The following is a 13,514-nucleotide window of genomic DNA, read 5'->3' as shown; positions in this document are numbered from 1 at the left end:
AGTGCAAGGTCCTACACTTGGGTTGGAGCAATCTGTCCCTCTGCTCCACTCTCATGAGACCCCACCTGGAGTACTGCATTCAGCTCTGGGGCCCCCAACACAAGAGGGAAATGGACCTGTTGAGCAAGTCCAGAAGAGGGCCACGAGGATGATCAGAGGGCTGGAGCACCTCTCCTATGAAGAGAGGCTGAGAGTTGGACTTGTTCAACCTGGAGAAGAGAAGGCTCAGGGGAGACCTTGTAACAGTCTTCCAATACTTAAAGGGGGCCTACAGGAAATCAGAAGAGGGACTTTTTACAAAAGCATATAGTAACTGGACAAGGGGGAATGGCTTAAACTGAAAGAGGATAAATTTAGACTGAACATTAGGAAGAAGTTCTTTACTATGAGGGTGGTGAGGCACTGGCACAGGTTGCCCAGAGAAACTCTGGCTGCCCCATCCCTGGAAGTGTTCAAGGCCAGGTTGGACAGGGCTTGGAGCAACCTGCTCTAGTGGAAGGTGTCCCTGCCTGTGGTAGGGGGTTGAAACTACATGATATTTATGGTCCCTTCCAACCCAAACCATTCTATGAGTCTATGATCATTATTCTCCTTTATTAAAGCATCATAACATTGAACAACATCATACCACTTTTGTAGCTTTGACCAGTGCAATTTAACAAGTCTGTATCCTACTACCGTGCTTTGTATCACATACTATGGATATATAGCACAGCAGTTTAGAGTACTTAAAACAAAAACTTTTTATTAACCCTTATTTTACTCACTGTTGCTCACATTTGCCTTATTATCTGCATCCAAGAACCCCACCCACCCTCTTTGGGGAAAAGGAAACAAACAAAATGCCCTTTACCACAAAAAAACAAAACACCACAACAACAAACAAGCAGCAAGCCTAATCAGTAAAGAAACAAGAGGATTTGGTTAGTAGATTCAGACAAGACTGGTCATTAATAGGCAAGCACACACACAAAATGCTATACCTATACAATGAATAGCCATCAGAATCTAGTTCAGCATCAAGCTACCAACCCTCCATCAGTCAGTACTCCCAAACACTGAAGTATTCTATCACGTTACTTTAAAAACATTAAGACTAAATAGATATCTCCAACCCTTTTAAAAATATTCTCATATCTGTAGCAGAATCAAAACTGCATATGGAGACAGGTGCTAAATGTAGTTCCTAACAAAGCAAAAAATTATCCTTTCAAGATACAAGGCTGAACTTCTGCAGAATACTTTGTACTAGAGCAACTACTGGTAAGAAGAGAAAGAAAACCAAGCAAGTGTCTTTACAAATATCACACAGGTTCTCTCTACGTTAATTTACTTCTTTCACTTGTCTCTGTTCTTTTCACTTTTTTGCTTATTAAATCCTTAACTATTCACTCCACTTACCACAATACCATAAGAATAAGGACAAACACACAAAATAATCGTATGATCTCTCTACAAAAGCTGCTACTACATTGGTATGTTTCCACTTTTAAAATATAAAGCTAAAAAACAATATATTACTTCTCAAGCTATCAAATACAAGCCACACCTGGACAAGGCCATGAAGACTGCATAAACTCCCTCCCAATCTCAACATCACAACCAATTACGTGCACGAATTCCTTCTACACCTGTCGCACACATCCCCCTCTTCCCTGCCGCGCCGCCACCCCCACCCCCACCCCCCATTATACCAAAGCCGTTATCTGCCTCGGACATAGCCCTTGTCCGGAGCAAAACGAGATCTAAGTCGCAGGCTAGTAAAGAGCGACAGAAACCAGGCCCACTTCAAGCCGCAACAGGCCCTCCAACATTAGCGAGCACAGGCTTAGCGTGCGTGCACAGTAGTGACAAAAAAGGGACTCAGGGCCCATTCGTAACGGAAACGGCCACCACCTCCCACACACTTCCTGCGAGGCCTAGCTGCCGCCTTCCTCCTCCCACCTTAACCACTTTCAGCGACCCACTCACAGCGACGGTGGTGCTGCCGCCATGTTGACCCACCTCACACGGCGGCATAGCGAGGCCCTAACATCGTACAAGATTCAAGGACATCTCCTCTCCCCCCTCCCCTCTTCCGCAGCCTTAGGTCTCTCACCTTCATGCCGGGACATCCTAATTTTGAGGCTGTAGCCCAGGCCTGTCTCTAGGCTCCCGCTGGGCTGCTCAGGCGTCGCTTTAACCTAAATCCCTCCCACCTTACGTACTGAACCCCCAAATGCGAATCGAACAAGCATCAAAAAAAAAAAAAAAAAAAAAAAGAAAGAAGAGGAGGGGAGGAGAGATCTGTTCCTACGGCCCTGGCTGGCTGGCTGGCTGGCTGGCTGGCCAGCCGGCTGGCCGGCCTGCCTGCCTGCTTGCTTTCCTCTCTCTCTCTCTCTCTCTCGGGGGCGGATCCACCAGTTGTGAGTTCCCAGACGCCGCGATACAGCGGATCTTGGGCCCCTCTTCCTCTTCCGCCGCCTTAACCTACATTCCTCTTCCTAAATCCTCACTTCTGTTCCTTCTTCTATTGTTACTGTAAGAACACTGAATTTTTCTTGCACTCCTTAGCTTTTTTTCTTCCTAGTTTCTTTCCTTCTCCACCTGTTTTGGGTTTCTTGTTTTTTTGTTTGTTTTTTAATTCTTTCTGGTTTACTCTTCAATTTTTCTCTGTCCAATAGCTGTTGCTACTGCACAGGAAGGAAGAGAAAATAAACAACCAATGGAAAGGAAATCGGCACCATCTAATGCAGGGAAAGCCATGGAGTTGAGTGTAGCTTTTATGTACTGGATAGGGCTTTCCCCTTTTTTCTCCAAACTAGGAAAGACTACTGTCTCCAAGCATTCACTAGAGACACAGCCTCCTCTGCCATTTATGGCCGCGGGAGACGGGGAGAAGAGTTTCTCCTCATGCCCCTGTTGTAGCGGTGGGGCTGTGTCTTTGCAGGTGCACGGAGATCTCCCTCATCCCCTAGTAAGGACACCAGAGAGTGAGAAATAGCAGCAACCTGACAGCAGCCTTGAGGAAGGGGACAAGTTCACCGAGGTGGTTCATGGTATTTTCCATTCCCTCTCCTTTCTAGTATGGCTTGTAAAATCTCTGTAATTCTCTTGTAATTCAGGGAGGTGTAGTGAGCAGTGATGAATCTGATGCATGCCCTGCCCTATTCTGCCTGCCTGACTCCTGCAGTGCTGAGAGTGCTCGTGTAACTTCTTAATCAGACTAGAAAAGTAAATGCTGGCCTTCCTGCAACAGGGACCATATTGCACACACATAGGTTTTACCTAGTCTTGATAATTGTCAGTGTTTCTGCTTAGGCTGTGAAGTGCCAAGAGGCGAAGAGAGGGCGACCTTGTGGCCACAGTAATATACAGTTTTGTCAAAGGTGAACTAACCATTTTAGTGGGATATTCCCACACTTCTCTGTGCTTTTTTTTTTTTTTCATTCTGCTTCTTACTAGTGTTAGGCTCCAGAGGATAGAGATGTGTGGGGAGGGGGAGCTCCGAACCTTTCATAGCTCCTGACTGCTGCAGGAGCTTTCCCATAAGAGGTTTAAGATAGAGAGCAGCATGCCTCAATGCCTCGTTAACGTGACAGATGTGTCCCGAGAAGTGAGAACCACATATTTGGGAAGGGGGAAAGCAGAATGTTATAAAAATATATAAAAAAGGCAAAAAAATTGTGAATTGCAGAATTTTATTTGCTTTCCTTTCAACTTTTTGTCTTTTGCAGAAAGACATTAGTCTAGAGAAGAAATTGTAAAGGTAAAACACCTACCATGGGGGGGGGGGGGGGGGGGGAGTGAGAGGAGGGGGGGTGGTATGGGGAAGGAAGGAAGGGGTAGGGAGAGGATGAGGGAAGGGGTGAGAGGGAGATGGGAAAAATGGGGAGTTGTGAAGGGGACAGGAAGTGAGAGGGAGATATGGGGAGGGGGAAGAAGGGAGAGGGGAGAAGGAGGCAGCATAGGGGCATGAGGTTGAAGGGAAGAGTGGAAAGTAGAGAGAAGGAGGTGTGAGGAAGGGGGAAGGAGAAGAGGGTTGGGGGTAAGGGGGAGTGAGTGTGGGGAGGTGGAAAGAAGGAAGGGTGAGAAAGAGGGATTCAGGAGTAGAGAGGGAGGAAGATGTTTTGCACCAGGAGGTGCTGGTTCATGATGATCCCATTAAGAAAGGTGTTTAGACTCTATAATGTATCATTTAAAATGCTATTTCTTAGAGCTAACGCTATAAAGGAGAGGATAATATAGATCATAGAATAGTTAGGGTTGGAAAGGACCTCAAGATCATCTAGTTCCAACCCCCCTGCCATGGACAGGGACACCTCTCACTAAACCATCCCACACAAGGCTTCATCCAACCTGGCCTTGAACACCGCCAGGGATGGAGCACTCACAACCTCCATGGGCAACCGATTCCAGTGTCTCACCACCCTAACAGGAAAGAATTTCCTCCTTATACCCAATTTAAACTTCCCCTGTTTAAGTTTTAACCCATTACCCCTTGTCCTGTCACTACAGTCCCTGACAAAGAGTCCCTCCCCAGCATCCCTATAGGCCCCCTTCAGGTACTGGAAGGCTGCTATTAGGTCCCCACACAGCCTTCTCTTCTCCAGGCTGAACAGCCCCAACTTCCTCAGCCTGTCTTCATACGGGAGGTGCTCCAGTCCCCTGATCATTCTCGTGGCCCTCCTCTGGACTTGTTCCAGCAGTTCCATGTCCTTTTTATGTTGAGGACACCAGAACTGCACACAATACTCCAGGTGAGGTCTCACAAGAGCAGAGTAGAGGGGCAGGATCACCTCCTTCGACCTGTTGGTCACACTCCTTTTGATGCAGCCCAGGATACGGTTGGCTTTCTGGGCTGCGAGCGCACACTGCCGGCTCATGTTCATTTTCTCATCGACCAGCACCCCCAAGTCCTTCTCTGCAGGGCCGCTCTGAATCTCTTCTCTGCCCAACCTGTAGCTGTGCCTGGGATTGCTCCGACCCAGGTGTAGGACCTTGCACTTCTCGTGGTTGAACTTCATAAGGTTGGCATCAGCCCACCCCACAAGCGTGTCAAGGTCCCTCTGGATGGCATCCCTTCACTCCAGCGTATCAACCGGACCACACAGCTTGGTGTCATCGGCAAACTTGCTGAGGGCGCACTCAATTCCACTGTCCATGTCAGTGACAAAGATGTTAAACAAGACCGGTCCCAACACCAATCCCTGAGGGACACTACTCGTTACCGGTCTCCAGCCGGACATCGAGCCATTGACCACAACTCTTTGTGTGCGGCCATCCAGCCAGTTCTTCATCCACCGAGTGGTCCATCCATCAAATTGATATCTCTCCAATTTAGAGAGAAGGATGTCGTGTGGGACAGTGTCAAACGCTTTGCACGAGTCCAGGTAGATGACGTCAACTGCTTTACCCTTATCCATCAATTCTGTAGCCCCATCATAGAAGGCCACCAAATTGGTCAGGCAGGATTTCCCCTTAGTGAAGCCATGCTGGCTGTCAGCAAGCACCTTGTTGTTTTTCATGTGCCTTAGCATGTTGTCCAGGAGAATGTGCTCCAAGATTTTACCAGGCACAGAGGTGAGACTGACTGGTCTGTAATTCCCCGGGTCTTCCATTTTCCCCTTCTTGAAAATGGGGGTTATATTTCCCTTTTTCCAGTCGTCGGGAACTTCACCTGACTGCCATGATTTTTCAAATACGATGGCCAGTGGCTTAGCAACTTCATTCGCCAGCTCCTTCAGGACCCACAGATGGATTCCATCAGGTCCCACAGACTTGTGTGTGTTCAGATTTTGAAGATGGTCCCGAACCAGATCCTCTCCTACAGTGGGGCCAAAGTCTTCATTCTCACAGCCCCTGCATCTACTTTCTAAGAACTGGGTGGTGCAGTCACAGCCTTTGCCAGTGAAGACTGAGGCAAAGAGGTCATTCAGAACCTCAGCCTTCTCCAAATCCTGTGTAGCCAGTTCTCCCGAAAGCTTCCTCAGGGGGCCTATGTTGTCCCTAGTCTGGTTTTTGTTTGCTACGTACCTGTAGAATCCCTTCCTGTTATCCTTAACATCCCTGGCTAGGTTTAATTCTAACTGGGCCTTAGCCTTCCTAACCTGGTCCCTAGCTTCCTGGACAACATCCCTGTACTCTACCCAGGCCGCCTGTCCTTGCTTCCATTTTTTATAAGCCTCTTTTTTCCTTTGAATTTTCCTCAGCAGCTCCTTATCTATCCAAGGAGGTCTCCTAGCCCTCCTGCTGCACTTCCTTCTAGTTGGGATGCAGCACTCCTGAGCTTGTAGCAGGTGATCCTTGAATATCAACCAACAGTCTTGGGCCCCCCTGCCCTCCAGGGCTATTTCCCATGGAACCTTACTAAGCAGGCTCCTGAAGAGGCCAAAGTCTGCTCTTTTGAAGTCCAGGGCAGTGAGCTTGCTACACGCTCTTCTCACTCTCCTGGGGATCTCAAATTCGACTATCTCGTGATCGCTGCATCCAAGGCTGCCCTGGAGTACCACATTCTCAACAAGCCCTTCCCTGTTGGTGAGCACAAGCTCAAGCATGGCACCTCTCCTTGTCGGCTCCTCTATTACTTGACGAAGGAAGTTGTCTTCCACACAATCGAGGAACCTCCTGGATTGCTTGTGCCGTGCAGTGCCATCCTTCCAACAGATATCAGGGTGGTTGAAATCCCCCATGAGAACAAGGGCCTGTGGGCGTGAGGCTTTTCCTATCTGTCTGTAGAGTGCTTCATCCACAGGTTCTCCTTGATCAGGTGGCCTGTAACAGATTCCCACAGTAATGTCTCCCACAGCTGTTTTCCCTTTAACCCTGACCCACAAACTCTCTGTAAACTGCTCACCTGCCCCCAGACAGAGTTCCATACTCTCCAGCCTATCCCTAACATAAAGGGCAACTCCCCCTCCCCGCCTGCCAGGCCTGTCTTTTCTAAAGAGCCTGTAACCTTCCATTCCAACACTCCAGTCATAGGAGCCATCCCACCATGTTTCTGTGATGCCTATTATATCATACCCCCGTAGATGTGTACACATCTCTACTTCTTGTTTGTTCCCCATGCTACGGGCGTTTATAGCTTCAGATGCTGGGAACCCAGAGTTGTGCAGTATTGAATGGACATCTGATCAGGGTGCAGTACACCATGCAAACCTTGTCTGTAGAAAGGGTTACCCCATTTTGATCATTTGAGCTCTTATGCTTACATGAGAACTCAGTGCTTTAATTTTAGATCAAGGCAAGGAAAATCAGGGTGTGAAATCGCTGGTACCAGGTGGGAGCTGCCTGCAGGCTCCTCTGTTACAATAAACTGGCTACGTTTATCCTGTGGCTGTAGGATATGTGCAGACAATGCAGGCCTTGGCTTATGTTAATTGTTGTGTGGATCTCTTAACTTCTCTATGTACAGTTATCTTCTAGTTAGGATCACTACATCACCATGCACATGTTCTTTTGAAGTTGGCATTTTGTTCTGGGTATCCATTTTAGTGGACAGTGTTAGCTGTGTCTTGCAGCACAGCACAAAGCCCAAAGCCCAAAGGCTGCCCCAGTAATACTGCATGATTGTAGTGGTTTAACCCCTGCCAGCAACTAAGCACCACATAACCACTCACACACACAGTGCAGGATAGGGGGAGAGAATCAGAAGGGTAAAAATGAGAAAACTTGTGGGTTCAGATAAAAAACGTTTCATGATTGAAATAATAATAATAAGTTGTAATGAAAAGAAAAATAACAGAAAGATAAATAAAAGCCAGGTCAGTTAATGTCAGCTGTCCCAGCTGTGTCTCCTCCCAACTTCTTGTGCACCTCCAGCCTACTCACTGGTGGGGTGGTGTGAGAAGCAGAAAAGGCCTTGTATCTGTGTAAGCACTGCTCAGAAATGACTAAAATGTCCATGTATTATTGTTGTGGTTTAGGCTCAGCCAGTAACTCAGAACCACACAGCTGCTTGCTCATTCTCCCCCCCCCCCCCTTCTCCGCCCAGCTCCTGGAGGGATGGGGAGGAGAAGGGAAAGAATATAAATCCCACAGGTTGAGATAAGAACAGTCCAGTAACTAAGGTATAATACAAAACTACTACTGCTACCACCAATAATAATAATTATAAGGGAAATAACAAGAGGAGAGAATATAAAATTAAAAGGGTAAAAGGAAAATAAAACAATAAACACAAGTGATGCCCAATACAGTTGCTCACCACCTGATGACCAATACCCAGCCTGACCTAAGCAGTGATCTGGGCCTTCCGGGTAACTCCCCCCAGTTTCTATACTGGGCATGACATTCTGTGGGATGGAATACCCCTTTGGCTAGTTTGGCTCAGGTGTCCTGTCTCTGCTTCCTTCCAGCTTCCCATGCCCCTCCTCACTGGCAGAGCGTGAGACTCAGAAAGTTCTTGATTGGGGTAAACATTACTGAGCAATAACTAAAATCATTGGTGTGTTATCAGTGTTGTTCTCAGACTAAAGTCAAAAACAGAGCACTGCACCAGCTACTAGGAAGGAGAAAAATAACTGCTACAGCCAAACCTAGGACACCCAATATCTTCAAATGATGTACAATTGGGAGCTTAGAATTAAAGATGATACCAGCCAATCCCGAATGTATGACTCCCCTCATTCAGGGTCTTCCCAACTCTCTGAAAGCCGTAGGGATCTGACTGCAGGGAAAGATACAAGCAACATCCCAAAGTGAAAGGGCCTTTGCTCCCCTGGAAGGACTGCTGTCACCTGACTGAAAGACAGAAAAGAAAGTATGGATGTAGTGGGGGAGTTGCCCAGGAGTTGATTAATTATGGGAGAAAGTACAGTCCCATCAATCATAGAATCATAGAACAGTTAGGGTTGGAAAGGACCCTAAGATCATCTAGTTCCAACCCCCCTGCTGTGTCAAGGGACACCTCACACTAAACCATTTCACCCAAGGACTCCATCCAACTCGGCCTTGAACACCGCCAGGGATGGAGCATTCACAACTTCCTTGGGCAACCTATTCCAGTGCCTCACCACCCTCACAGTAAAGAACTTCTTCCTTATATCTAAACTAAACTTCAACTGTTTAAGCTTGAACCTACCACCCCTTGTCCTATTCCTACAGTCCCTAATGAAGAGGCCCTCCCCAGCATCCTTGTAGGCCCCATTCAGATACTGGAAGGCTGCTATGAGGTCTCCACACAGCCTTCTCTTCTCCAGGCTAAACAGCACCAACTTTCTCAGCCGGTCTTCACACAGGAGGTGCTTCAGGCCCCTTATCACCCTCGTGGCCCTCCTCTAGACCTGCTCCAACAGCTCCATGTCCTTTTTATGTTGAGGACACCAGAACTGTGCACGGTACTCCAAGTGAGGTCTATATTTCTAGTAAAATATATACTAAGGGACTGAGACAAACAGAGGTAAAAGCCCCTTGTCACCCAACTAATGGGAAATGCCCAACACCCCCTACTTGCCCAGGAGGTAGAAATATTCTTAATAAAAGGCAAGGGTTGTAGATATAGGGATGATGAAAAGGTATTCCTAAAGATTTAATGGATGGATTACCCACTGATAAATTGGAAAAGCTGGTATTAGACTGGCCCAAAATAAACCCCATGGGCCCTAAAGAACAGGAAAAACCTCTGCAAAATGTGAAGGGCCCTGGTGCCCCCACCACTTATTAACTCCCCCACCCCTTGATTGTGAGTGGAGGGCGGAGTTATATTCGACAGCTCACTGAAAATAATTAAGGCAAATTAATTGTTTTGTGGGACCTAATCTAGTGATGCATTTTCACTTGCTTTGTGAAATTTTTGACAAGCAGTCAAATCCTGATATTAGGAGAAAAACTGCAGCAGGTAGAGGGCCCAGAGGCAAGATCCATAGCTAGGCTGCTTGAAGTGGCATGAAAGTTGTATAATAATCAAGAGGAAGTAGAGAAGAGGCAGGAAAAAGAACAAGTTACAAGGGATGTTAGGAAAACTCAGCTGTTTGCTACAGCCATTGCCAAGAACGGCAGAAGTGGTAATGGAAGAGTAAGAGGGAGGGGCCGTCTGCCCCCTCAAGGAACCCTGGGGGAGGATCACTGTTTGTACTGTAAGCAGAAGGGTCATTGGAAGAGGGAACGTCCACTGAATCTAGGGCAAGTGGGGAAGAATTCCCAGAAGGAGGATCCCAGAGTCACTGATCTACATTTAGATCAGAACTCTGATTGATGCAGACCAGGGGAAAATTTAGAGAAATACCCAACCGAATCCCTGGTTACTCTCAGGTTGGGGTGAGATAAATTAAATTTTTAGTGGATATAGGAGATACATTCTCAGTTTTAAATGCACCAAAAGTTGAATTAAGCAAGCAAACAATGCCTGTAATCGGAGTGACTAGGAAAAGAGAAGTATGGCCTTTCTTTCAACCTCTTAGTTGTGGAATTAGCAAAAGAGATTTTACTCACACATTTCTATATATCCCAGAGTGTCCGATGCCCTTGTTTGGGAAAGACTGATTAAACAAACTGAATGCACAAATAAGTTTTGATAAAGGAGATATTCAGATACATACTCCAAAAGATAAATCCCTGAAGGCACAAGTATTTATGTTACAGGTGAACGAAGAGGGAGAACGAGAAACAGTGGCTATCTCTAAGGAAGTGCTCAATGCACTAAATCTATTGGTCTGGGCCACTGATGCACCTGGCAGGTCACAGGCGGCCTAACTTGCGGAGAGCACAAGTCCTTACCAGGACTTGCCCAGGACCCGGCAGCTCTGGTGATGTGGGCAGCTGATGCCAGAAGGGGCAACCACCACCCCATGAACAGATAAAACACTCCCCCTGGGAGTGTGAGCAACTTGGAGTGTGGTGTGGCAGTTCAGTTTGTGCAGGCAGGACAAGTGGGAAGGGCCCCAAAGCTCGGCAAGCTTAAGAAGTTCAGCCAGTGGTCATCGAGAAGGTGCTCAAGGATGGCATCCTCTCCACAGAAAGCAAACAAGATAAAGATCTCTCTGCTGGCCAGAAAGGACATGGTGATCCAGGCAGAGGTCCCTCAAAAACATGTAGCTGTCCAGGTGTCTCACTGTAGTGAGTTCCAGAGCTTCTTGATGAAGTTAGCTGGTGGCTGTGTAAAGTGTCACCAGGTTGATGATTTGCTCTGCGTGGTGGCAGAGCTATGGGAAGAGGTGGAATGGCTAAGGAGTATAGGGGAACCTGAGGAGGAGATTGACTTGTGGAGCTGTGCTCTACCATCCCTGAGAGAAGCAAGCCAGCCACCCGAAACAAAAGAAATTAAGGATCCCCTAGCCAGTTGCCATCAGGCAGATGGAGGGGACCTAGGGGACAGGGGAGGTTGGAAAAAGGTTACTCCTCGGAATAGACAGCATATCACCCCCCAGCTCATGTCACCTTCCCAAGTACCCCTCTATAAAAAATTTGAGGCCATGGTACTGGAAGATCAAGAAAATCAGGAAGATGATGAAGTAGATAAAGGATCATCCAGGTTAGAAGAGTCACCATGGGAGAGTCAGACAACACCTCATATCATGATCACCTCTACTAGGAAAACAAGAAGAGTGGTTGTGGTTAGTGATTCCACCCTGAGAGGAACTGTCCTGGTTTCAGCTGTAGCTGGGGCATTACCCAGACTGTAGCTGGGCAATGCAACTCCAGATTAAGGAACCCCAAACTGGCTATTGGAATGCTCCAGAAGGGAAAGGGTGGTATTGATTGTGTAATAATACTGCTAGAAAGGCCCTTTCCCTCAGGATGAACTGGAAAATGTACATTGGGTGTTATACTCCCAAGTGCTATACAGGCATTACAGATTGAAGTATCCAGCCTATCCCAGGTAACATTGCAGAACCGTACAGCTCTTGGATTACATGGAAAGGTTTGTGAACAAACTCCACAGGTTGCACTGGAAGACGGAATGCCCTCAGAATCAAAATAAATACTGGAGATTTAGTGGAACGTCAGGACAGGCAGAGAAAATTATTACTATAGATGAGGACTGAGGAGGACTGGGGGAAGATTCAAAACCCTGCCCAGCAGAACCCCTGGCTACAGTTAGGATGGGGAATGATAAGGTAAAATTACTTGTAGAAAGAGAAGCTACTTATTCTGTTAAAAAATACTAGTAAAGGGTAATTAAGCAAACACAGCTTCAGGCATTGGAGCTACAGGGTGCACAGGAACTCTGCATTTCTTTAAATTTCAAAAATTGGCAAACAGGTGTTGACTCATAAATTTTTTGCATGCCGGAGTGCCCCATGCTGTTATTGGATAGAGATATACTGAGTAAATTACATGCATCAATTAGGTTTAAAGAAAGAAAATTCAGGTACATGTTCCTGATGAAAAGGCTGTGGAGGCCCGAGATTTTATGTTACAGAAACAAGCCACTGAACTGGATATACCAGAGGAAGTGGGTATATCCACACATATGGGCTGCTGGAGCAGCACCCAAATATCAGACCTGTAAGACAGAAACAGTATCCTTTAAAACTGGAAGCAAAAAAAGGACTAGAGCCTCTAATAGAGAATTATGTCAAATACATTGGGACAAAAATGGACTGTATTTGTACTTCACATGGTAACAACCATTCTGGAACAGAAAAGCAGTCATTGGCTCTCCCCAAGCAGGCTGCTAAAATATCAGGCTGTGCTTTTAGAACAAGAGGACGTAGAACTGAAAGTAAGTAACCTTTTGAACCAGCAGTGGTTTTGACAACCGATACAGAAGAAGGAGAGCTGACTCACAACTGTTTACAGACCATTGAGCAGGTGTATTCCAGTCTGACCTGCAAGATACATCCCTGAAGGATGTGGACTACGAACTGCTTGTGGATGCTAGCAGCTTTATGAAAATGGAAACTGGAAAGCAGGATATGCTGTGGTAACCAAACATAATGGAGGCTAAAGCCCTGCATTTCCCCCCCCCCCCTCCCCCCCAACACATCAGCCCAGAAAGCCAAGCTGATGGTGCTACTGAGACTTCTGGAATTGTCAGAAAGTCAAAATTTGCTTTTAAGGCACATCAGTTTGATAACACTCAGGTGAATACTGGTAATCACGTTGCTGACAAAGCAGCCAAAGCAGCTGTGGGTGGGGACCTTTCATTAATATTGCCTCATAAGTATCAGTGCTTGGATAATGAAGTTCCAAGTTATCAAACAGAGGATGGGAAATTACCTAGTCTATTAGGAGCCAAGAAGAATGATGAAGGATGGTGGGTTACACCAAACAGGCAAGTAATAATTGCCCAGCCTCTTATGAGAAGAAAACCACCATGGGGGAACAGAATCAATGACTGAGGCTTTAAAGCTCCAAGTTCCGAGTATGCAAATGGCTGGAATTATAAAAGTGTTATAAAGAAGTGTGAACCTTGTTTACCATGCTAAGAGACCCCCCACCTGGAACAACAAAGGCAATTGTCCAGGAGACTATTGGCAAGTGGACTTTACAGAATTGCCACAGCACAATGGGCTCAGGCATATGTATATATTGGTACTAATATGCATGGGACAGGGGAGGTTGGAAAAAGGTTACTCCTTGAAGTAGTC

The 13,514-nt window shown here is 46.6% G+C and overlaps 1 protein-coding gene across 3 annotated transcripts in view; it reads right to left on the bottom strand.

The window, feature by feature from the left end:
- The window catches only part of LOC136004354 (E3 ubiquitin-protein ligase KCMF1-like), a 93,475-nt gene extending 91,074 nt beyond the window's left edge, over positions 1–2,401 (bottom strand). For 2 of the 3 annotated variants that reach the window (XM_065660818.1, XM_065660819.1), the window contains exon 1: positions 2,099–2,401. In XM_065660818.1, coding sequence (XP_065516890.1) covers positions 2,099–2,114 — 16 coding nt within the window. In that variant the 5' untranslated portion in view covers positions 2,115–2,401. The remainder of the gene's footprint in view (positions 1–2,098) is intronic. The other variant, XM_065660820.1, reaches the window with a different exon arrangement.
- Between the last annotated feature and the right edge of the window lie 11,113 nt (positions 2,402–13,514).

This window comes from Lathamus discolor, chromosome W (genome assembly GCF_037157495.1).
Source record: "Lathamus discolor isolate bLatDis1 chromosome W, bLatDis1.hap1, whole genome shotgun sequence".
NCBI classification, from domain to species: Eukaryota; Metazoa; Chordata; class Aves; order Psittaciformes; family Psittacidae; genus Lathamus; species Lathamus discolor.
This window is presented reverse-complemented; position numbering and strand designations above follow the sequence as displayed.